The 25,820-nt window shown below is 39.6% G+C and overlaps 1 protein-coding gene and 1 long non-coding RNA gene across 2 annotated transcripts; one reads left to right on the forward strand and one right to left on the reverse strand.

Moving 5' to 3' along the window:
* Positions 1 to 577: 577 nt before the first annotated feature.
* Positions 578 to 2,835, reverse strand: LOC113964829. The gene is made up of 3 exons (XR_003533307.1): positions 2,394 to 2,835; positions 2,096 to 2,243; positions 578 to 718 (listed from the first exon to the last, which is right to left on the reverse strand). It is a non-coding gene; the product is annotated as an uncharacterized LOC113964829 (long non-coding RNA).
* A 20-nt stretch (positions 2,836 to 2,855) lies between these two features.
* EED (embryonic ectoderm development) lies at positions 2,856 to 20,403 on the forward strand. The gene is made up of 12 exons (XM_027677551.1): positions 2,856 to 3,002; positions 5,999 to 6,151; positions 11,506 to 11,598; positions 12,496 to 12,561; positions 13,266 to 13,391; positions 13,510 to 13,591; positions 15,162 to 15,253; positions 16,139 to 16,272; positions 17,374 to 17,479; positions 18,267 to 18,425; positions 18,870 to 18,943; positions 20,075 to 20,403. Exons 1-12 carry the CDS (start codon positions 2,880 to 2,882, stop codon positions 20,199 to 20,201), a joined length of 1,335 nt encoding a protein of 444 aa, XP_027533352.1. The 5' UTR covers positions 2,856 to 2,879; the 3' UTR covers positions 20,202 to 20,403.
* Positions 20,404 to 25,820: the final 5,417 nt, after the last annotated feature.

Raw genomic sequence — 25,820 nt, forward strand, 5'->3', positions numbered from 1 at the left:
CTCGTGGCCTCTACAACATGGCCACCTCTTCTTCCCAAGAAGTACCACTGCTTCTTTTTCGGTCTCCAGAGATATGTTTATATTTTGCAGGAGCACTGATTGGTCAAGCCCCAAGGGTCACCACCCCCTGGTGGTTACCACTTTCTTAGTTTCAGGGGGAAAACCTGGTTCAAACCACTACAGGCTGTTACTAACAAAAGTTATTAGCCAGTAAGTGAAGTGGTTCTTCCTCCCTCTTTGGCACTTGTGAGACCACAAGCATCCAGTTCTGAGCTCCCCAGTAGAAGATATGCTGGACTAAACCCAGTAGAGAGACACCATGAAGGTCAGGGGACTGGAGCTCATGATGTATGATGACAATCTGAATGAATTGAGTCTTGGCCTTAAGAAAAAACTAAGGAGGGAGCTGCCTAATGGAAGGATGAAAAGAAAACAGATGCACAGGGAAAGGATGAGGGGCAAATGACACAAATTGAAGCATGTGAATTTCTGACTAATTACAAGTTAAAAAAGGATTACCATGAGGCTAGTAAAACACTGAAAATAGGGGACCACAGTGGCTTCAAAATCTCTTGTATTGAAGGTACTCATAACAGAACTCAATGAGGCCTCGAGGAACTGGCTTTAACTTGCCCTTCTTTGAGCAGGGGATAGAGATGATGAGCTTTAGAGGTCCCTTCCAACCTACATGATCCCATGATTCTGTGCAGAACTGTGCCTGGAAGAGAATGAATGAAAGGAGTGAGACATTTACTTTCAACCCACGTATACAAAAAGTATTTCAATGTCCCTGAATGATCCAGAAATATTCTGGTATGCATAAAAAACCCCCAACAAACCCAAACCAGAACGTCTCTTAAGATCCCATGTCTTCAAGGCATTCCGTAAATGTTTTGACATTTAATATTGCAATCCCATGAGAACTCACATTTGGCAAAATCTTTATATATAGATACATCAAATCCAGCCCTCTCAAGTACCCACCATGTGCTTTTAAGATACCTCTAAATCACTACTTGAAACTCACTGTAGACTTAAAAAAAATATATTTTATTGTTCTCCCATTTTCCTCTATGCACTATGTCAAGGGCCCTATTGCTTCTAAGTTAATATATGTATGGTATTTATATAACAGTATTATACTAATTAAACAATTAATGAACTATAAGAAATAAATTTTTTTTTCATAATTTCCCTCTAGGATGTAAGAAATGCTTCTCCCATAACACTGCTGAGAAACTGAGGTACAGAAAAGCACAGAGGCTTTCCAAAGAGAATCTCAGCAGAGTACAAATTTTTAAGCAAATTATCTGAACTTTCAAGCTTATGTTCAACCACACAACTAATTCTTTAAACAAACGCTTGATGAAGTGCACTATGACATTTGGAAACTCCGCTCCCTGGGATACCCGCATTTCATGTCTTTCAAGAAAGCAAAAAAAGACAAATGGTTTAGACTAAGAAGTGTACAGTGAGGCCAGCAGGATTGTCAGTGGTGAAAGAAGCCCTCTAGCATCCGGAAGATAGGAGAAGGCATAGACCTGCCTGGACAGAGCAAGCTGGTGAGGGAGACTGAACTGGTTGATTTTGGGTGAGGAACCTTTCCGCATGCCAGCCAAGAAGAACAGGCTAGCTGAGGCTTTCACTTTCCTTATGATTTAGCTGAGCCTTATGATGTAGATGAGCGGTGGAGTTGGACGTGCAGCTGGCCATCTGGAGCATGTCAGCTAGCAACTGCACAACGAAGGTGAGCTGTCTCCTCTCTGGTAGCTCAAGGGCACCCACAGGAAAAAGTTAAAAACTCTCACCACTGAAAACTTTGTGCCTGCCCTTCTTTCAACAAATCCACAGCAGTCGTGATTTAGTCTTAATTATAAGATACCCGTCTTTTAAAAAAACATCCTGTCATATTTCAAAAACAAGCCTGTATATTTTCCCACAAACACTTTTATCAAAACCTTGATCTCACAGCACAGACCTGGGCAGAGCTTTTAATTGTAAACTACCACCTTTTGCTGTGTAATGCTTCATTGGAGCCTACAGTGCTGCAGAAGAAAAGAGAGACTGTTTATTGCTAACACTATAGTACATGTACCATTTGAAGTGTATCTCTCCCTCTTTATCTCTGAAGTTTATGCGAAATGAAATTTTGCATACAGGGCACGGCTCACCTCTGTCACTACCCTCAAAGCATTTTTGAGACTGGAATGTCTCCCTCAGGGAGGGAAGACTTGTTTCTGCTCCTACAAGAAAAGCAGATAAGATGCTGTGCCTGAGGGCAGATTATTTTTCCTCTTTGTTAGAAGACCTTTTTTTTTTTTTGTTTTGATTTTTACTGTTCATAATTATTATGACTCTGGGACCTGTGGTTTCTGAAATAAATAAATAAAAACTTGGCAATTGCAGTTATTTCATTTACAGCTGCAGAAGGAGCTTGCCAGGGAGTACAGAAGCAAGCAGCAGAGTAGAGCCTACATTTCTTATCCGGAAACACTGTTTTCAGACTGAAGGACTTCTGTGGAGCAAGACAACACACAAAAAACCCCCTTTAGGCACGAGGTCCACAGAAAGGCCGGTAACACACGTGGCGACAGGGGCTGCTTGTTTCTCTATCACAAGCGTGCTCGGGCTGCAGGCAGCGATAGGTAAGTGCCGCTCCGCTGCCGTGCGTTTATGACGCGGATTACCACCAGGCTGAGGCCCCAGGGGGAGTGGGATGCCCGCGGCGGGAAGAAAAGGAAAGCAAAGGGCGCTATCCCAGCACCGTGACCGCTCCGTCGCCGGCCCGCCCGGGCAGCGCGGCCGCTTTACGGCAGAGCCGTTCCGGCCTGGCCGTCCGCGCTTTGCGGCTGCGCGGCGGCGGGTGGGGGGCGGGGAAGATGTCTGAGCGGGGAGAAGCCCCGGCGTCGGCGGCGGCACCGGTGGGGGAGATGCCGGCCAAGAAGCAGAAGCTGAGCAGCGACGAGAACAGTAATCCCGGGGACCTGTCCGGCGACGAGAACGTGAGGCCGGGCGAGGGGGGAGAGGCGGATGGAGCGCGGGGGGGGGGTGTAAGGCGGGAGCGTGCCCGCACGCGCGCGCGGCGGGCGCGGGGCCTCGCGGCGGGGGCGGGCGCGCGGGAGCGCTGAGGGGAAGGGGGCCGCCCCCGGCCCCCCCGGCCCCACCTGAGGGGACACTGCCCGCCAGGACCCTCTGGGGCGGTCCTTGGCTGGAGAGGGAACGAGGGGCACTGGGAGAGCGGGGTGTCAGTGTATCTCCCGCCCGCCCCGGCTCGACTCGGGGTCCACCCCGCGAGGCCGCCGGAGGGAGGCCCCGCTGGAAGAGAGCGGGGAGAGTTTGGGGGAGAGACAGTCGCTGTGCCTCACGTGGGTGAGGGAGGATTTGAGGCCCGAACTGTGTGCGGGCTCTGTCGCGAACTCTGCAACAAAACGTCAGACTTTATTCACTTTTTATTTTTTTAATTTTTTTTTTTTTATTTTTACTGCAAAATAGCAGAATTTTCCATCATTCCTGCAGTTTTGCATCGTGTGTCTTCACTGTCACGTTGTAAAGTAACACGGGGCACAAGTTTATGTTGTGCAGCCCTTGGGCGAATGAGGAGTAGGAGATGGTGCTCATAAACTCCTGTCAACAGGAGAAGGCAGCAGGTGATGGGGACTGTAATCTCGAACTTAGGTAAAATTCTAGTGTTCAGAGCAAAGGTAATGTGTTTGATATAGAATAACTTAATATCTAAAAAGTAAACTTAGTTTAAGGTAGTGAGCAGTCACTTTATGTAGGTACTGGTGTGCAGGGTGTTATTTGCCTGTTGGTTTTATGCAGTGTGGGGTTTTTTTTCTGGTTAGGGCACTTATCCAGCAAGTGAGGAGTCTGGACCACATCCTCCACAGGCTGTGGAAATGCTGCTTGTGAGGTGACAAGCACGTTCAAGATGCTTCACACCACTGCTACTGGTTTTGTTTTTCTATTGCTCAGCAGCATTTGTGAATCCAAGTGTAATTTGGTGACACACATTCAGGTTTAATTTGGTGTCAAGTTTTAGGCTATCAGTAACCACAGAACACATTGCTCAAAGAAGTTGTGGATGCCCCATCCCTGGAGGTGTTCAAGTCCAGGTTGGATGGGGCTCTGAGTAACCTGGTGTAGTGGAAGGTTTCCCTGCCCACAGCTGGGGATTGGAACTACATGATCTTTAAGGTCCCTTCCACCCCAAATGGTTCTGTGATTATATGATTCCCTCATGTGGGTTGTCTCAATGGTGAAGGAATTCCCTTTTCAAGAGCTTGTTACTGGACTCCTGAAGTACTGTTACTACTCCTGAAAGACGGGGGGATTCTGTTTGAAAGTTGACATAATAAGCAATGCAACAACAAATTACAAACACAACAAAAGTTGACATAATAACAACATGAAGTGTTGATTTGGAAAAGCTAAAGAAAGGGTGTGTTTTGTTCCGTAGGTATCTGTGCATGTTTGTCCTTTATGTGGTACTTGGAGATACCTGGTGTAGTTGCGCCACACTGGGTACCTGGTGTTCTTACAGTGACAATATCTGGCTAGTCCAGAGATAAGTTCAGTGTTATCAAGTATTAAAATTCTGGCTAGCAAATGTGCTTGGGAGATGACAATTTGGCAAAGTCTGAAAATTTTAAGGGTCACGGAGAAGAAACTGAGAAGTGTAAAAATTGTTAAATTTGGTTGCACATTTTAGGGAAAGGTTGGCTCTTTTAGGGGTGCAACGTGAAGGGAATGACTCCAGATTTGGGCAGTACACTTACAGGCTTGTGTGGCATTATTCTTCGTTTTGTTCCTCATGATACCCTGATTTTCAGAATCGTCGAGCAAACAAAGACCAATATACCTCTACAGGTGTTTGATGATACAGACATGAAACTGGGACAAGAATAAATGCTTGTTGGGAATTGGTGTATTAATGTTTATAGTTGACCTCATTCTGTATTCCTAGTGGAGTTCCTAATGCAGCTTCATGTTATACTTAATCTCCTCCAGTGACAGGCTGTTGTCTGCCTCTGTTCCCCTTAGTTCAGCTCTAGAAATTACATGGCTTTGGGATGAACTTTTTTCCCCCCACTACCCTAACAGAAAGTGGACGGACTACCTTGCCAGAAAAAAACCCCGAAAAGTTGATTTTTGACAAGCTGAATGTACTCCTATGGAAGCACAGGGTTGGCAGTTGTGAGTGAAGTGTGCTGTTGTGGGCAATGCAGGGAAAGGTCCTTTTAAAGTGGTGTCCTGCAGTGAGACTGCACATGAAATTGTAGTTTCTGTTCATTGTCCAAAGCTGAGCTAAAATCGCTCAGCAGCTGGACGGGTTGTTTTGTGTATCCTTTTTTTTTTTTTTCCAGATTTCTCCATTTTTATCTTAGCTCTGACTGCTAAGGATTGGAGGGCCACTTGGATTAGTTAGCTGATCAGAACTTAGCTTCTAGTGGAAGCAAGTATCTGTATGAAAGAGCAAGAGAGGGAGGTGGGACTTCCTCTTCTGGTGGCAGTGCTGACTTGCTGCAGAACTGTGCTATGACTGATGCTGCTGAGGGTGTACAGAAGCCTCACAATGGCTTGGTTCTTGGTGTGGTCAAGTATCATGTTTTTTACAAAACTCTTCCTTCAGTACTTCAGAAGTATTCATTTCATCTGGATCAAGGATATTTTCTAGGGGAAGCAGCTGCTTTATCTTTAGACATTTTCTTAAGAGCAGCTACCAGTATTCTGAAGAAACTTCACTGGATCACAGTTCACATCTCTCCCGCTTGGATTAATCCTCATGTGATTCACGTTCTGTTTCTAGAGAGGAATGCTGTTATATTAGCAATAGATTTAAATTCTTGAGTCTAAATAACACCAAGTCCTGGGAGGTCTCCCGTTCTTATGTAGGAGAAGAAAAAGGGAAAAAGGCCAAGTGCTGCAAGATTAGTTGAATTTATACAGCCGTTAATGATCTCTTTATGACATTCTATATAATTTGGAATGTTTTCAGGATGATGCCGTTAGTATTGAAAGCGGTACTAACACTGAACGCCCTGATACACCAACAAACACTCCTAATGCACCAGGAAGAAAAAGCTGGGGGAAAGGAAAATGGAAGTCAAAGAAGTGCAAATATTCCTTCAAATGTGTAAATAGCCTAAAGGTAGGTATGTATGAGCTTCAGCATGGGAATGCTGGGTACCACTTGCTGGCAGTAATGTTAATGTTGACTATGAGACAGTGTCAAGATAGATACTTTTAAATATATGTAAACAATTATGTTCCATGCTGATTTGAAGAAGTACTACTCTTATTTGGAATAGCCGAACTTTTGAAGAAAAAAGATACCGAGAAATAGGAAACAGTAGGTAGTGCTGTAATTAACCCCATTTTTGTACAGGTTTGCAAAGTAATGTGTGATGTTATAATTATGTATTTCATTGAAGCTGTAGATGTCAGAGATAAATATAAGAAATGGAATAAACAAATTCAAATAAAACAAAACCTGTGACAACTCCATGCAAAGCACAGAACCTGTACAGATTTTTCTACCTTTTGAAATATCTTAAAAACAAACAAACAGACAAAATGAGCCTACAATTTTGAAGTAGCTTTCTCCTCACACTTACCAGATCAGGTACTGATATTTTCTGTCCTCTGGCAATTATCATAAATGCTATATAGTGCGACTTGGTTAACTTATTGTGAGTGTTGTGATTATACGTTAGCACCTGATCGAGGTAGTGTTTATCTGCTCACACAGCACCTAATGGTCTTAAGAGAAGTGGATTCATGGACTTTACTCCCTGTTCTGGTGTTTTAGGATATTGCTGTTTTTTTCTGCACTGGTGACAGACTGTGTCTGTCTGGTGGACTGAATGAGTTTTCTCATTCATTATTATTTTACACTACCAGGATGTTCTTTTTTTCTCATTCCTCAGCCTTGTGTGGGATATTTATGGGCAAAAGCTGTAAATATGCCTTATGGTTTGATTTTTATAAGATTTCTAAATAAAGATCATGTCTGGAACAAGATGGAGTTTTGTTAAACTTTATATTTAGCTAGCATGCAGCTAGCTCCATATATGAAAGCAATTCTGCAGAATTGCTTTAAGAAGTTTTTGTCATTCCCCCAGGCTTGACTGTTGAGCTGCGCTGATGTAGCCATTTCTGAACTTTGTCTTCGGGCTGCCTCACTGAAATGCTGGGGTACCTGAGTGGGAGAGGATGAGAGGTTTGGATGATGGAAACCTCCTAAATGAGCTTTGCCATGGGAGAAATTGCGATATGAAGTTACACTGACAAAAGTATCTGGGAAACAAATTGATCTCATTGTGTTCTTGAAGTATAAAAATTATCTCCAGCCCTCTCAGGGTGTAGGAGGAAGGGAAGTTGTTTTGTTTTCACCAAGGTAGGCAGCAGTTCCTGTGATTCGCATGAGTCGCCCCCACGGATGGTGCTATTTGCGGCTTCAAGTCATACTTCAAACAAAGAGGTGGGCCTTTGGGCACCCAAACTTTTAACAAATTCTGAGTTTTCTAACTCGTATTTGTTTTCTGTCTGCAGACAGAAAGGGTTAGTACTTTTCAAGTGTCTTCTGGGAAAACAAAACATTCCCTCACCTCACTCTCAACCCAGGCCCCACTTGTAGGGTGACCCAAAAGACCGCCCTATGACGTTAAGCAGTCCCTGACTTCTCTGAATTTGGATCAGGGCCTGGGGACAGATTCCTGTGCAAGTGGAATCAAGCTGTGAGGGAGTAAATGTAGCATTTCAACTAAGTGGGTATTTTTATTAGCTTTTTTCCCTATTTCTCTTTGAACTGAAATTAATAATAGATGTGCATGTTACGACAAAGACCAGGTAGCAGCCAAATTTGGTTTTTTACTTTGTGATTGAACCTTTCTTCTTTTCTTTTTCCTGTTACCAATTTTGCTGATACTGTGAAGATAAACTCTAATGACTGAATGCTGTATGTGGATTTAGAAAGACACTGGTGACTCTTTGGATGTCACAGCATATATCCCTGAGTTTATATGTCTTTGAGCTATGCTGTAAGATGCATGTATTGAAGTTAATGAAGGATCAACATGGTTTAAAGACAAAGAAATTAATATTCTTTGGGGTTGTATAAATTATGTGTTTTTCTACTTTCATACTCTTGGTTTTTCCCTCTTATTTTGCTTTTACTTTTCTTCCTTGGGGAAACAAAGAAATATGGCTATTACTGTCTGCTTTGAATGTTAAATGGTTATGATTCAGCCTGAAAAATTGAGTACTTGCTAAATATGCTTTTTAAACACTACTTTGGAAGTTATTTTGGGTGAAATTTAAGCATCAAGAAAACAAAAATATAACTTGGAAAATGACAGGAAATAAAAAGCTGACTTTTATTTTTTCTTTTTGCAGTACTAAGTTACTGTGAGATGTACTGAAAAATCTTTGCTCTCTGTGGGATGAATGGAAGTAGAGTTTATAAATTAGCATATACAGCTAACAGTTGCACATCCTCATACATCTATTTGTGTTTTGATGATAGATCTTTCAAATGAAAACCGTGTGTGTTTTGCTTTGTTGTGCTCCCTTTAAAACAAGGCAATTATTTGCCCTACCCTTTGCTTTTGCCTAAGGTGTGGCTTAGAGGTTGTAAGCAGCCTGCTGTTGTCTCTCAGCTTCTCCTCGCTGTCCCCTGACCTGGGAATAAGTATCCAATGCCATGTCTATCTTGTTGATGTGTTAAGGAAAGGTAACTAAAACCACTGCCCATAATGGCTTGCTTCCACTTCTGGGAACTGGAAATGCGCTTGTGGTTAGTTGGTTCCCCGCTGGCAGTGTGGGTGACAGTGTATTAAAATGTATTCACGCAGGTGATTATTTTTTGTGTTGGCTTGGTATTTACTTCGCTGCTTTCGATCTAAAAACAGATCTGGTCTTACTCTTTGACTGACCCCGAGTTGGTGTTGAGTGAGGGCAGAGCTAACCATTGATGGATTATTTATTTACTTTTCTAGCAATTGTAGGTCTGTTTTCTCCCCTGCTTTCTTTCTCTGGTGCATGAAGAACTGGAGTACTTTGGGGTTTGTGCCCTTTATTCATATTTGTGCCCTTTATTCATATTTATTCATAGGAACAAGATGGCATATCACAGTTTTACTTTTGGACCAGCATCTATGTCACTCTTCTGTCTGTACAAACCAGTGTCAGATTTGCGTGACATACTTGGTATCTGAGCATAACCATAATGTATGGCACCTAGAAGTATAATGTTTTGAAAAACCTGCTTCATTATTTAGTAGTTGGGACAAAAATTAGAGCAGACAAGTATTTTCAAAATAGTTATATACTGTCTCTGGCCAGTAAGGATATTGGTAGTTTAAATGGGAGCATAGCTTCTTTCTGCAAGAGCCTCTGCCTGGCTTCTTCATCCATCAAACACCAGTAAAACTGCAATATGTACACTTGTGCTCTTGGAGACTGCAGCACTGTAGCATTTGGTGTGAGGAATATAGTGTGGGTCAAGTGAGTAGATTAAAGACATTTGTCTTGCAGAGAAATTTTTCCAGGGAAATAGGTTTTCCTTGAAAAAGCTTACTAAATACTTTAGGTATGTACTTAAATATAAAAATGTAGAAACAGTATAGCCCTCTGTTGTATCTCTCTACTTAGCCCGGGTCTACTTAGTCTGGGTCCTACATATAAAATCAGAAACTTCTTGCAACTTATGCTGGAAAAACATATTGCTCTTACTTTTCCTATTTCATTAAATTTATCAGAACCAGGGCACATGACAGAGAACAAGGTTATTCCAGAAAAACAAGTGCAAACCCTGCTAATGTGTCTGTAATAAAGCAGTAAAAATCCATGCATTTTACCTGTGTTACCTTCATGCGATAGGTCAGAAGCCCTCAGTATTCACCAGTATGAACTCTTTCAAGCAGAAATTCAAACCCAACCAATTATTGATGGAAAAACTTAGGCATTCTGAATTTGATCTCCGAACCACTCTCTTCAAAGAAGACTTAAATACACTCAAAAATAGAGGCTACAAAGTAAAATTCATAGATTTATGGCACACAAAAACCCATGGCCTTGTGTGTGCAATTTTATGGCTTACAGTTTACCTCATTCTTCATCTCTAATTTGACTATGATGCTTTACAGATGCTGAATACCTGCTTTTTCCTTCTGTCCTGGAGTCACTAATAACCTGGCTACTTGTCCCTTTCCTAATATCCCATATCCCTCGTCACATAAATCCATTTGTTTGTTCTTTATGTTGTGATGGGCAATACTTTGAGTTAAACTTTGAATGATTCTTTTTAATCTGTATTCAGCTTTGAAAGTTGTTACCTCTCTTAAGAATTGCAGGAAGGCCTTCATGTCTGAAAGATTTTCTCCCTTCTCTTACTAGCTCTTATAGATATGTCTGTTAATAACAGATACTGCCTTTCTCAGTAAATAATGCTATTTTAAATTTTTTCCAGACTTCCTTTCCTTTTCTGAGTGGTGTTAGTCTCCCTAGCCACACCCCCTCCTTGAATTTATTCTTTGGTTCTTGGATAGGCCAGAGCTGCCAGGGCCAGTACTTCTTGTGTTGTCTCTGAAGCATTGCCATTTGAGGGCTGCTTAACAGCCGTCATGAGACACTTCCTTCCTGCCTGCACTGTCCCAGACAGTCCCCTGTGGGGAGGCACTTTAGTGAACATTATTCTTGCTGAAAACATCCTGTCAGGACAGGCCAAAATACTGTTATCAATTATTAACAAGCACCACCATATTCATCACAATTCATAAACATATCTGCTTTCCCCCCCCCCGCCCCTCTCTATTTAAGCTGGTGTGAGCTGTATAAAAATAATATTTGGCATTTCTCTGGTAACTGTTTGTGAAGGTGATCTGAAAACACTTTGTAGACATGAACTTTGCAGCAGTATTGTGATATGCTGGTGAGAGTTCCTCATGTCTGTGATGAAGTTACAAGACCTAACTGTAATGAAATAATTAAATGTGGCCCTTCTCCATCCTTACACCAGTATAATTCTTCTCTGTCCTAATAATTCCTCTCCATTAAGTTACAAATCCTTGTGTAGAAGTAATTATAATGATATAAAATGTGTATAGATATGACCTTAGATGCAGAGATTGCCTTGCTGAAAATTGCAAAACAGAATAGTAGACCTGCAAATATAACTGGGAGTTCTGCCAGCTTCTGGTCATAACTGAGACAACAGTTCTTCCCCTTTACTTTTTAAAAGCTTGGTGGGGAAAGAAAGGGAAGGGGTGTGTTTGTCAGAATATTCCTTTAACCTCGCTTAAGACAGCCAAGTTAAAATGTAATGTTACCAAACTATCCTTTTTAACTGTTCACTATCTGAAATTATACTAAATGTGAACCCAGTAGTTTGAGGAGGGAAACTTCTCAATTAAACTGTTTACCACCATAGCTGAATTTCACAGCAATTATATGCCTGTGGGTTTTGTTGGTTTTTTTATCTCTAATTTTACTTTCCATCTATAGGAGGACCATGGCCAGCCTTTGTTTGGAGTCCAGTTTAACTGGCACAGTAAAGAGGGTGATCCTCTTGTTTTTGCCACTGTAGGCAGCAACAGAGTGAGTAATCTTTTCTTCACTATACACACTTCCGTGTGGTTCTGCATGCATTCCTTTTTCCAACCAATCCCATTACCTGTGTTTAGTGCGGATACAGAATACTTAATATAAACAGCTTTATTTCTAAGATATGTAGCATCTGTTGTCTGGGACAGTTGCATCCTTTGGTTTCTTTATGAAGTCATGTGTTAGCTATTTGGTAATTAACCTATGTCATGAAGGAAAACATCCTTTAGTAATATGCATGTGGGATAAGTGAGCAAGGTGCATAAATGTATCTTCTCAACTAAATTACTCTTCATAAATGTTATTGTCTTGAAAAGGTCATACACTCTAAAACAGGATGAGAACTGTCTGCAGTGACCGCCTGCAATGATGCTAGACAGCTCAGTAGCTAAATTAATGGCCTGTGAGGAGTGAGTTTATAGGCTTTTTCTGAACCAGGATCTATGTCATTTCAGTCTTGAAAATTACTCCTGAAATGCATTCTTTGTGAGTGTTGAGAATAAACAAGCCTTTTATTTCTAGGTTTGTTCCACCTGGCAGGTCACCAAAAGTGCTAAACTAAGTTTAAGCAAAGGATCAATGACTCATTAAAAGACCAGGTCATGTTGGAGATGGCTGCAATAACTGATTCCAACAAGAGTTTATCTTAAGACAATTCAAATAATAGACATTAAAATCTGGGAAGGACAGCTGACAAGTCCTGGAGTGGTGCTTTACTGAAACATTTCTACCTGTTGAAAACAAATGGATAATGGATGAGATCTAAACCATAGAAAGCACACGATCTCTCCCCATAAGGCAGTCAATACACAGGTGCATATGATTTCCTTTTGAAATATCACAAATAAGCAGCAGTCTCTCACACTTTTTTGGTTTTGCTTTTTTCTCCAGGTTACTTTATATGAATGTCATTCCCAAGGAGAAATCCGTCTGTTGCAGTCCTACGTGGATGCTGATGTATCCTTTTAAGTTAAAACCTCATGTGTTTCCTTTTTCTTTATGAAAAATTAAGAGTTTTTTTAGGAAAAAGCATACAAAAGTTTGCTCATGTGGTGCATTCCTTATGTTAGGTTCAAGTCTTGCCTCTTTCCCACATCCTACAGTCCCTCCTACTGAAAAAATGTTAAAAATGCAGACTCATGGACCATGCTGTATTAAAATATATGAAAACTGATTCTCCATCAGTTTAATCTTCCCAACACTAATATTTGTATAATGTTTTACTGCTTTACAGTGGTCTCAGTTTTTCTCTATGAGTTGAATCTGGGTTTAAAGACTAAGAAATAGGTTTTATGCTCTGAAGCATTAATAACGTGTTGATCACTTGCAGTATACAAGTCAGTAACTTGTGAACTCAGTCTTGATTCATTATTCCCAATCTTTGGATGTTTTTTGAGAAAGAGGTTCAAAGGTGATGCCATAACAGAGAAGATGTTCCTTGTATGTTATGGAACAGAAGTGAGGAATTGGCCTCTGTAGAAAAGGTGATGTTACTGGTATTTGCAGTTGTATAATTGAATATGTGTCTTTTTCTTAATTGGTCCAGCAGAGACTCCTGGGCACTTGGATAAAATAGCAACAGGTTTACTTAAAATAAAATCACATTGTTTGAAAAATAAATCTCTTGTTTGTTCTGTATTCCTCAACATAAGATGTTGTAGGCAGATGAAAATTTCTATACCTGTGCGTGGACATATGACAGCAATACAAGCCATCCTCTTTTGGCTGTGGCAGGGTCCAGGGGTATTATTAGGATAATTAATCCTATTACAATGCAGTGCATAAAGGTGAGTGTTTACAACTTTGAGATACAGCTTGTGTTTCAGTAAGGCATGAAACGTGTGTCTTCTAAGTACGTGTAAATATGAGGGCAGATGGTAACCTGGTCTCTAAATTCTATCCTAGCACTACGTGGGCCATGGAAATGCAATCAATGAACTGAAATTCCATCCAAGAGATCCAAATCTTCTTTTATCTGTAAGCAAAGGTGAGGAAAAAAACCTCTTTGTTTTTGTATAAATCAGGATATTTTGGATTGAAGTTTGGTCTAGGCCAAAACCTCTATGAATTTTTTATGAATGTGACTGAACAAGTTCACCTTGAAAGTCGAGAGCAAATCATGCTGTCTTATGGCTGTATATCTTGTAATCATTAAATCCATGGCCTGCAATAATCATAACTTCACCTGTGTTGCAAGTGCATTGTGAACAATGCTGCTTTTTAGGAAAGAAGAATCATGAGCCTTGGGTTCCCTCTTTACTTTCTTACAGTTGAATTAAATTTTTCCCAGTTGCTGAATCACGTTGCCATCTAGTGGGGAAGTCTTAAGGTTGCAGACAGCAAGACACCACCATGTGCATGGGGAAATACTTGGATTCTCTCTTGCTTGGGAGCTTTGGTTGGACTTTGTGTAAAAAGCTTATTAGTGAAGGGAGTTTTTGGTATGGTGTCTTAGGGGCTTGTCCAGAAAGTTTTAACAGTCACAACTTCCTAGTCTTGACAGTCTTGTTAAGTAAGGGAATGATCGCCACAAGAGCTATCCTTCAGGAATGCTCGAGCTGGAAACACTCACATAAGGGGACATTTGACTTTAGTGTATTTGGAATTACTGATGAAGCTACATGAGAACAGGAGGCGGGAACCTCTCTGATGCTTGCAGCTGTCAAGTTGGTGCTGTGGGTCTGTAAACATTCAGTTTCTTGAGCTCTGTGTATTTGTGGGTTCTCTTTTTAGTAACATTTTGACATTGGCCATAGTACTACAATTTTTAATGTGCAGTCTCTGGACCAGGTACTATCATGGAGAAGGCATGAGGCAGGAGAGTACTTGAAGTCTTAAAACTGCTTGGCTGAGAGGTTAATAGAAAAAGAGGAAAATATTTGGGACTGTGTGGCCTTCTGTGTCCCTTCTGGAGCTGTGGGTGTTGCTGTAGTTCAGTGCAGTATACTTGTGGAATCCAAAATAGAAATACACTAGAGGTTCCCATTTCCAAATGTGAAATACAGTAGAGGTTTTTAATAAGAAGTTGTAAAAACTTTCTTTAAACAAGTAGATTAGTCTGATTGACTTTGGAATACATATTGTCTATATAAACAGCTTTTCCCCTCCTTACGGTGGTTGATAAACACTTTAAAGGTTAAAAAACTGGAAAATCAGAACTTTTCTGAATGTTGATGTTAGAATGGCTGAAAGGAATTCTAGCATTTTTTGGTACATAAGACTATTTTTAAGTGAAGGCTGAATAAAAGCATATTTATCCAAGATCAGATATTCGTTTGTTTTTTGGATGGTCTAAAGGTCCAAGTGTATTTTTGCTAGAAGCTGTACCTAGGGGAGGGGGTGGGCACATTTTCTCAATTGCAGAATTACTCTTAACAGTAGTTGAGTTGTAATGGCAATTTTAGTTAATGCAGTTCTGTTGCTTCTAACAAGCGAAGAGGAATTAAGTACTTTTCTGATGTTTACATGAACACCTATTATTGAAAGTGGTTAAGCTGAAATATATTATTCAAATGTACATATAAAAAGCAGCATGTAATTTTATTTGTTCTTTATAGATCATGCATTGAGACTGTGGAACATCCAGACAGACACGCTGGTTGCAATATTTGGAGGAGTAGAAGGGCACAGGGATGAGGTGTTAAGTGCAGTAAGTGGAAGACTGTGGGGCAGTGATTTAGATTTACAAAGGGTAGTAAGCAACTTTTTATCCTCTTGTGCACTGTTTTGATATTTTAACTACTTAAGCCCAGTTGGAAGTGCATAAATACTTTTTTAAGGGGATAGACAAGTTTAAATCTAAGGTGTTTTGATTGCTCTGGCCACCTCTTGCAGACAGGACAGGTGCTCACTTTCTATGTGTTTCAGTAGCTAATTTTCTCACAGTGCAGCCTTGAAGTAAACAAAATAGAGGTCAGTGGGGCTAGAAAGAGTAAAAACTTTTCATGAAGGTCACACTTTTGAAGTTCTTGAGGACTTACTAAGTCAAAGCAGCATAAGCAAATAAACCTTGAGAGACATGGTAGTGAAGGAAAGAAGTTATTTCAGTTAAACTGTTTTTCAGTGGCTGTTCACAGTCACTGATACCTAGCAAATATCAACTAGATTAGTTAACTTTTAATACACTGCTCTTAAAAACTGTTTCCATTCCTGTTGTGTGACCTGAAGGGTGAGGAGTGCATCTTTAGGAAACCTGACACTATATGTATTATCCACCTGTGTTGTAGCCCTGGAATTCTGCCAAAGTTTCTTCTATGGATTGTACTGAGAGAGGAGAATTAGCTGTAGATTCATTGTCTGTCACTGCTGTTGAATATGCCTCTCTTTCTTGAGACAGAGTAAATGTAATTATCAAGAAGCTGTGCTGCTTTGCAGTGAGCTGGATTACATTCTTAGTTTTTTCTGTTTGAAATATGCAGTTTTTATTGCATTCTCTACACAGAAAATGCTGTTTTGATGGAAATGATGGCATAAAATCTGACTTTATATAATACAGTGTAGGCTGGGGGTGCTCAAAATTATTTTATATACGTAGGATTATGATCTTCTTGGTGAAAAAATCATGTCCTGTGGGATGGATCACTCCCTAAAACTCTGGAGAATTAATTCCAAGAGAATGATTAATGCTATCAAAGAATCTTATGAGTACAACCCAAATAAAACCAACAGGTACGTAGTCTTCATCTTCTTGGTTGTCTTTGCAAAACATAAATACTCCTATCAATGGTCCAGGTTAATTCCTTTCCAAATTGGGAGTTCTTGGGAATAGTGTGTGACTTAGATATTGTGCTGGGTACTAAATCTCTCTAGAGTATGTGTCTTATTGATATTTGCTTCAGTGAAATTTTACTAAATTCAGATTCTGAGACTTTTATTTTTAAGTACTTTAATTATTTCTTATTTGCTCGACTAGAAAATGTCTAGAATTATTATCTTTAGGCTTGTGATTCATGTGTTTCAAGTTGTCAGTGCCTTTTTCATCATCTTAAAATTTCTATAAGGGAATCAAATCCATGTAATTAAATGTGGCAAATAGTTTTATATGGAGTAGTTAATTATTGTATGTTATTTGACTTTGGGGTGGGGACAATTTTACATAGTAATAACCTTCATTTTCATCATTCTCTGATTTGACCTCAGATATGAGTAAATTATCGAGTAAATTATCAAGTAAACATAGCAATTAGATACATGATAGATAAATCCTCCTTTATGAAGTTCCTCAACTTTTTAATCTTAACTTCCAGTTAAACCATTGAGAGAATTGAAGAGTCTAAAACACAGTGAACATGTTCAGCAATGAGACTAGCTGTGAAAATACTCTCGCTTTTTTTGGTAATGTTACCAAATATTAAATGATGCTTTTTTTAGCGTGCTTTTTTTAAAATGATGATTTTTTTTAAATAGTGTGCATTTCTATTTAACAATTTAGATGTTGCAGAGGCAGCATCAAGAAAACTGAGCCTTAATTCTTGAAGTATTTGGTGACAGGAGCTGTATTCAGCATCTGAAGGAATGGTTTTGCTCAGCACTGTCTCTGCACAGTCTTGTACATGGGAAACTAGTTTTTTCTTTAGCAATGAGGATGAGAACAGGGACTGTTCCTAATATTAAAAAGAAAAAATCAGCATATGAAATCTACTTTGTTATAAAACTGTTAGAAAAGATGGGCTTATTCTTTTAACATCGAGATATGTTAAAACCAGCTATTAAAAATTAGACTTTTGCTTCTGTGTTTCTCTGAACCTCACTTTGCAATTTTCTCTATAGGCCTTTTATTTCCCAGAAAATTCACTTTCCTGACTTTTCTACGAGAGACATACATAGAAACTATGTTGACTGTGTACGGTGGTTGGGAGATCTAATTCTTTCCAAGGTAATGTTGCAGCTTTTTCAGCTACATTACATTTATTTGCTTGTTTTGAGGATCCTAAACAATAGAAGTTTTACTAGCATTTGAGTCAGGTTAAATTACTGTCCTGTGTCAAATGATTTGTGGAGTGTATTGTGAGTTTTGTCAGCTGTCAGGCTGTGTGGATAAGCAGCTTACACTTAAAAAGTAAAATTATTACTACAGTTGTACCTCTGCTAAAGGTACAGGGTTCCTAGCTAACCATAATCTGCATGGAACCTATAGAAAGGGAATCTACAGATGCTGATTAGGAATCCTGCTGCTAAAGGCTGAGATGAGGGTTACCATAAATGGAGTAACTTTGACTAATGTATTGTGTCCACTAGTAACACTGGCTTGCAGATGTTAAACCAGGCAGTCCAACTGCCTTGATGCCAGAAATTGGTGAGTGCACAGTCCTTTTAGTCAAAGGGATTGGGTAAACAATCCTTAAATCAAGATGAGTTTAAGCTGCTTATGAAATTGTGTTTAAGCACATCTGGTTGACTTCCTCTGAAGTGGGTGAGGGAGGGCTCCGACAGTCCTGTTGCCTGGCAAAGCTGTGAGGGTATCGGGTTCCCAGCGAAGGACAGTGATGTATTGTTGGTGATGTGGCTGTGATCTAAGGACAGAGGTGAGATTTTTGGTTGTACGTTTTGTAATGTCATTGGGGAAGCTGTGAGATTAAATGTTTGCTTAGAGTTATAGTTAGACTGATTGTGCAGTATAAATTGTAAATATAGGTGACTTTTTTTTCATTATTTTACTCCAGTCTTGTGAAAATGCCATTGTTTGCTGGAAGCCTGGCAAGATGGAAGATGATATAGATAAAATCAAGCCCAGTGAGTCCAATGTGACCATTCTTGGGAGATTTGATTACAGCCAGTGTGACATATGGTACATGAGATTTTCAATGGATTTCTGGCAAAAGGTATGTGTCAGGTTTGACTTTTCTGTGTTTGAAGGTGCGTAGTTTTTCACTGATTCCATGTTTATGGGCATAGGAAAAGTCTTGGTTCATGTGACACTTAAGAAACAGAATGGTTTGCTATAAGGGCCTTTCTATGAAGGTGGAGGAGCTCCAGATTTTTTCATTCTGGGTTCTGCCTGATAGAAAAAAATTCCACCAAATAAATACTTATTTTCCACTAAAGGTATGGTTACTGTTACATTCCTCCCCTATCTGCAGGGGTTGATAAAATGTGAGAGAGGAGGCAGATTTTATAGCCTTTCTAACTCCTCCAACAAACTCATTAAGTCATTCATGTTTAAACATTCATGCACAAATTATTAGCTCTAGAGCCTTTATAAAATTCTGATTTCATTCTTTGAGAAAGTATTTTAAAATTTCTTTATCCTCTGCTTTCTTTTAAAGATGCTTGCTTTGGGCAATCAGGTTGGCAAACTTTATGTTTGGGATTTAGAAATAGAGGATCCTCATAAAGCCAAGTGAGTACTTTATTTTTGTTAAGATGGGGAGTTGGGTTACTTTACTTTTTCTTTTACTGATAACTATAGAAATTCTTCAATACTAGTTTAATATTAGTTATGTTCCATTATATCTAGTAGGTAAATAAACATGAGCCCCTGAAGGTTAACTTTTATCATTTTTCACTGATTTATAATTTACATTATAGAAGTGGCAAGAGGCCCCATTCATATTGTGCTGTGTACCATGTGTAGATATAGTAGAAGACAATTGATTTGTCATAGGGCTTACAAACTAATTGGGCGGAAGTCTTGCAAAGCAAGTAAGAGAAGATGTGCTGGGTGGCTGTAGCACATGGCAAAGGCAAGATAGGTGAGAGGACTAGAGTAATGAGAGTGTGAACAGGGCAGAAAGGACAGAGTAATGAGCACAATGTGGAGCAAACAGTGTGGCTTTCCAGTTCCTCAGCTGTGTGGCCAGGCAATTTTACAGCATATATTTTAAATATATGTGTATATTTTAAATATATGTACACATGTGTGTACATATAGATAGATAGATAGATGCATATAGATAGCTTTGTATGTGGCTAAACATACAAATGCAAAAAAAAAAAAACCTGAAACAAAAAAACCTCCAAAACAAACCCACTCCCAAAACCCACTGTGTATTAAGTGGATATATGCTATATATAAAAATACTATATGCATTATATTTTTATATACCCTATATAATATATTATACATACTTATATATATTTATATATAATCCATGTAAATATGTGCATATACACATTAATGTATGGAGTTCCTGAAAATGCTGCAGTCTTTAATCACCCAATTAAAATATTTTATTCCTAACTGCTGGGAAATAACATTGACTATGAAGTCCTAAATAATGTGATTCTATAAGCTTTCAATCTTTTCTTGAGTGAAAATTGGGTGGATAAGTAGCAACAGTGGCTGAACAGTTAAACTACTGCTTTCCCAAGTCCACATTTGGAATACAAAATACACCATGCAGGCCATAACCTTGCTGACCTTCAGTTCCTCCTAGGTCACATAAATAAGGGATTGGTGAAACAGTGCTCCATAATGTTGTAGCAAGTGTAGATTTAACATTGCAGCTGAATAATTTTCTTTTATTTATAGGTGCACGACTCTTACTCATCCTAAATGTGTTGCTGCCATTCGACAGACCAGTTTTAGCAGGGATAGTAGTATCCTTATAGCTGTGTGTGATGATGCCAGTATCTGGCGCTGGGACAGATTACGATAAATTACTTTTTCTTAATTCATAGTAGAAAATATATTTTCAAATTATAATATAGTCTGTTAACTTGCTAGTACAGTAGATGCATTTAGTGTAGACTTTCTCGAAGGTTCAGCAGGCTGGAGCTGAACTTAGTGATGTTTACATTCTGTGTATTGTTCTGCTTGAAATTGCTGCTTTTAATAAAAAGAAGTATTTTTGTAAAGTTTTCTGAATTGTCCATTTTAATTATTTCCCACAATGAGTTTTCTCTTATGGCCTATGAAATTTCTTTACGTACAGCTATCACATAAATGTATGACAACTTGCTAGTAATTTGGTATATTTATGCTTGCAGCTGTATTTGCGCCTTTTTTAACTGAAAACCTAATGAAACTATTATGCAGAGACCTCACAAAGGAAGTGCTACACTTAAGAATATAGTATAAATAAATGTTTTAATCATTTCTAAAAATATTTTGAACTCATTCCTTAAGATAGTTGCATTGAAATTGATTTAAGTTTTATTAATCTCAAATTAGGATGAGCTTTTCACCATTTTTGTTACTGCTTAGGGGAAAAAAATCTTACTAGCTTTTTTTTTCTTTTGTGGATCACATTGCTCTGCTGTTTGAATTCTGTCTGTCTAGTTACTACAGTTATCTGAAAGTTAGTTCTTGGAAATATATTTTAATTGCCTCTCTCATTCCCAAATAGCCTCATCAATGCTTCACTTGCCTTAGGAATAATAAATTCTAAAATCAATACTGTTTTATATAGGCTTAAATTATGTACAATTTATAAAAATGTAAGGGGAAAAGTGGATAAGATGGCAGAAATTATTAGCAGTGATAATCTGTGTTCAAAATGCTTGTGTGTATCTTGTCAGCACATAGTTGGAATGCTCATGTTTGTGTTCTGGAAGTGGTCCAGGACATTGCACAGTAGCTGTGTGTGCCTGAATGAGGAAGAAGGTTAATAACATTTACTGAGGCTGAACCATTTACATACTTTTTTCTCTACCGTGCCCTTCTTATCCTTCATACTTCTTCTCAAGTAACATGTTATGGTGAAGTTATTATGTAAATACAAGTACACTATGATTGTGTGCTTTTCTGATCAGTAGATTAAGTTAAGTATTCCTGTCTGCTGCTGACTTGTTAACTGCATATCTGACTTTTATCTTTCAGGACATTGCTTTTTCCTGTTTGTTACAGTTTGGGAAGTTTGTAAATACTCTGTTTAGATTAACTGCCTGTTCAGTTTGAAGTAATATGACTAAGCCAGTTTTGATTTGTGTCCTTGGGAACCTGCAAAAAATGAAGCCCAGAACTGGCAAGTAGTTTACAAGTTTTTAGTCTGTAATATATGATTGTTTTCCCTTTTTTTTTTCTTTCCCCTCTTTTAAGTCCTTGTCCTTGCTACTGGGGACTTACAGTAGTACCACAGCTCTGTCCAAAACTAGTGTTTAATTGAGCTGGATTCTGGACCTTATCTTGCTTGCACAAACCAAGTGTCCGGCATGCTCCTCCTTGTGCCCATGACTGTCTAGTCTAAGGGAACATGATCAGGAAGCCAAGTGTAAAACCACAGAGTTGGGCAAAGCCAGGTAGAAGCCTGAGTGCTGAAGGGAGGAAACTGAAATTCCTGCAGAGTTGGAACACAGATTAGCTGAAGAGGTATACAGGTGAGACTGGAGCTTGGAGAAAATGTTTAGTTCTACTGCAGCTCCAGAACTGCTAGCACAGTATGAACCAGTGTTTATGCAACAGCGAAAGCCCATGTACCTCATAGTTCATTCTGTGGAAAGTATGTGGGATTGGCAGAGTCTGAGACATTGTGGGGCTGGGGGTGGGGTTGGGAGAGCACTGCAGAAAAGCAGTGGGACTGTTCAGGCTTCCTGCAGCCTCAAGGAAAGAACTTTGATAGGTGACCTAAACTATACTAAGAACACTGGGTTTGGAGGCTGGTACCATTTAGCCTTTGCAAATGCTTTGTGGTAGTGTGCCATTAGACTCAGTGTTCTATGTTTTCCCATGTCCAGGGTTGTGAGTGAAATGGAATACAAAGGCAGTAGGGATTTTTCAGCCATGGCTGTTATTTTGGTATGTAAGTGGTACATTCTGACAAGTGAGCTGCTCTGTTTGAGAGGAAGGAAAGGAAGGGTGGTGCTTGACTGGTGAGAGGCCTATCACAGCTAGGGTCAGCTTTAACTTCTGTATTAACTTATGAATGTGCTGAAGACTGCTGTCTTAAAATGCAGACATGTTCCAGCAGCTTTGCCCTGAGAAACCTGAATGGAGCTGAAATCAGATTAAAAGAGTTAATGAAGAGAAGAACTTGTAAAAGTAGAGCTGTAACAGGCCAGTTCTCCCTTACAACAGTCAGCCCCATCTGCTTTTAGGATTAATAATATCGATAAGATACACAACAAGGGGGAAAAAAACCTCTTTGTCAACATGCAGACTCAAAGCTCAATAAAAGTTGTGTATTTATTTCACTGGGGTGTTTTCTTTCTAGAGTTGCCTAGGTTCTAGACTGAAAAAAAGGAGAAAAAGTAAAATTATTCTGTGTCTTCTGGAAGATACAGAACTATTAGTTATAATCATTATAATCATAAAAAGAATTTAAAGAAGAGTTTAATATTTTCCAAAACCTTTTCACTTTTTAATATATGCTTTTGTGGAACATACTTTGAGAGCTACAGTGCCAAAATTCTTCAGCAAAAGAAGTATGGTTTAACCCTAATACTGGAGGAACCTACCAAAAATAGCCCAAAAGAACATATGTTCTTTCCCATTGTCTGCAGGCCACCTGTAGTTCTGTTCTTAGACAAATTCTGTAATAGACTCCTTCTATTTCCCATCTGAAGACAGGTGAGGGAGAGGTAAAGTCAGGCTGTGCAATACAGTCAGGAAACTGTTTCAGGAGGCTGCAAGTGTTACAGACGTCTGGTCTTTATGAACTCTGCATGAAAAGCACAATAAAATTTGAAAGTTGCTGATCCCATCAGTTATTGCACACTGAATATCTCTAAAGCGATTCGTCTTGCATCCCTTCACCAAAAAAAAAAAAGCTGAAGAGGTACCTGGAGGTCCTTGTCTTATTCAACCAACTTTCAGAAACTTAGAAATTGGATAAATAATAGGCTTGGACTAGAGTCCTGACTTTTAGGAAGAGACTTTGCACAGAGGCAGCAAGAAGGTTTCTACCACAGGTGGAAGTAGAAAACAGGTTCCTGATTGTTAACTCAGTGGTTGAGTCTCTCTGCCTCAGAGGTTAAGGTCCTGTTTCTTGGCACGTTACTCCATCTGGTGGTGACTGAATAAAGAACGTTACCACAATGTAGTTTTAAATCGGGTTCTTCTTGAGGCTTTTAATTTTAAGCCAAAGAATTTCATGCAGATATGGATTGAATTTGTCCTTCTTGGTATGTGTAGGAGTGTGTGTTTTCTTAATGTGTTTCATGCTCGTGTTTCACCACTGATTGTATTGGGGAGCTCTAGTTCCATGGCTAAAAGGCAAGAAATTAACTTCTACAACCGCTGCAGAGAAATTCAGGTTCACCTCAGAATGTTTAATGTCACCATGGCACTGTGTGCCAGGAAAACAGTTACAGTAAAGAAACGAACCAACTTTTTTAAAAAAATACGAAAGTACAAAAAAAATCCTCAGGATAATTAGAATTTTGACTACTTGCCATGAATTTCACATATGGTTCTGTGTAAACCAGCAGCAATATATGCATTTTGTTGCTTACTTAATTTTTTTCTCTAGGCACTGTGATGCTTCTATATAATCTTGTTCTCCCATTTTAAAACCACTGTGTTGAGGTAATAAGTATTGTTGGGAGCTACATACCTATATAAACAGATCCTTCCCTGGGATCTCACAGGAGTGAGAGTCCATGAGCCCATTCCTCTTCAGGCTTTTAGGTGCTGCTCCTTTCCTCTGCCTGTCTCTGACCTTTCCTCACAAGGATGCTGAATCCACATGGAAAGATGTTTAGCAGGCTGAAACCAAATGCCAAATTGATCAGGCAGAACAAGAAATGACAAAAATGTGCTGTTACAAGATCCTGGCATTTTCTTACAATAAATTTTCCTAGATAATCTGCATGCCTGTTTTCCTCAAGCATCCTACATCATGGTCATACTATGGGATCTCACGTAACTGGTGGAATTCAGCAGTAACCCACCATAATCATGTGCCTCACAGATGAGAAAGAAAAAGTACTTGAGAAGCAGTTCGGCCATCCCTACAACCTGTAGAAATTAATCACTTCTTCTGTGGCAGTTTTGAAGGGCACCTTTCTCATACGGAAGGGAGATGGAGTCTTTTCCTCCATGAATTTCTGATCTGTGAGCTCAGCTGCAGCAGGAAAGAAAAGTAATTTCCAGTGATATTCTCAAGCATGTACCACATTCAGTAAGCTCAGACAAAAACTGCCCAACCTGCAGTGGCTACAGCACTGGGAGAAGTTCTTGATACACACTTGAAATATTCAAAACCCATATAATTACCTATTTGCTTTCACAGCCTTGATGACTGGAGCTGAGGCAAGAACAGTCACGGAGGTCATGCTGGACTTAGTCATCCCACCCACATGGTCTAATTGTGGCTTCATGAAGCCCAAACAACAATCCCACCAGCATCATGGCATAACAAGAATACAGTTTTGATCAGAACAGAAGTAGCTTGTTACTACAGCTCAGAGTGACAGCCTCTAGCCAAACATGGCCCTTAGGTTTATATACCTGTAGGTTATATGGCTCATTCTTCACCAAACTGTGTCAGACAGTGAGGGCTGTAGAAAACTGCAACGAGGAGTACCCTATAGCAGAATTTAACACGTCACACAGAATGATCCTAACCTGGGATAGAATTAGTTTTACTTTCCAAAGGTTGTTCTTAACACATCTTTCCTGGGTTTCATCAATCTTCTGTTTTCCTCCTCTTCTGGCCCCCAGGTTGAGCTCATGCCCTTTTTGCCTTGAGGCCCTTGGGTGAGCTGCACAGCTATTATGCAAGGGAAGAGTCCATTTTCATCTGAGGCGTGAACTCAGGACATATCCTTGAGCAGGCTCAAAAGCATCAAAGGGGTGTGTTTCCATTCTCTGGACAATTGTCAGCCTAAGGCTGACTGGACCCTTAAAGGTTTCAGGTCCCACTCACTGAAGCCAATATAAACTTTTATTTTCATGCCAGTGGTTTGGGAATGGGCCTTAGTCCTTAGTTACAGAAAGTAACTTACAAAAGCAGGATACATTCTTCAAAATAGTATTTCTGATCAAGCTAATCTAGGTCTAGTGAGCCGAAGGGCCGGCTGGAGCTCACCCATGAGATACCTGGGCACATCTGGCTGTAGACATCTCAGGGGCTGAAACTGCACTCCTTAGAATTACTACGACCACCCCAAAATCCTGTGAAGTTATGAGCAGATGTGACAGCCTATGGGGCCAATAACCATTCCTAGCAGCATTATCAGACACTCCACATTTGTTTAAAAGGGAAACAAGATTTTACTCTGTCTAATTAGTGGGAATAATTCTTCTAGAATAGCCAAGGTTCCTGAAGATTCCTCTTCATTAAACTTTCATAATGGAAAAGTTAAAGACAGGTACTCTGACATCAAACTCAGTAGTG

The sequence above is a fragment of the Neopelma chrysocephalum genome, unplaced genomic scaffold (assembly GCF_003984885.1).
Source record: "Neopelma chrysocephalum unplaced genomic scaffold, ASM398488v2 Primary Assembly neopelma1_43, whole genome shotgun sequence".
In the NCBI taxonomy this organism is placed as follows: domain Eukaryota; kingdom Metazoa; phylum Chordata; class Aves; order Passeriformes; family Pipridae; genus Neopelma; species Neopelma chrysocephalum.

Excerpts from the sequence above, each read along its gene's own strand:
- EED (XM_027677551.1), top strand. The coding sequence starts at position 2,880 with ATGTCTGAGCGGGGAGAAGCCCCGGCGTCGGCGGCGGCACCGGTGGGG. Across the intron at positions 12,562-13,265 it reads AGTCCTACGTGGATGCTGAT|GCAGATGAAAATTTCTATAC; the intron begins GTATCCTTTTAA and ends AAGATGTTGTAG. Across the intron at positions 15,254-16,138 it reads GGGATGAGGTGTTAAGTGCA|GATTATGATCTTCTTGGTGA; the intron begins GTAAGTGGAAGA and ends TTATATACGTAG.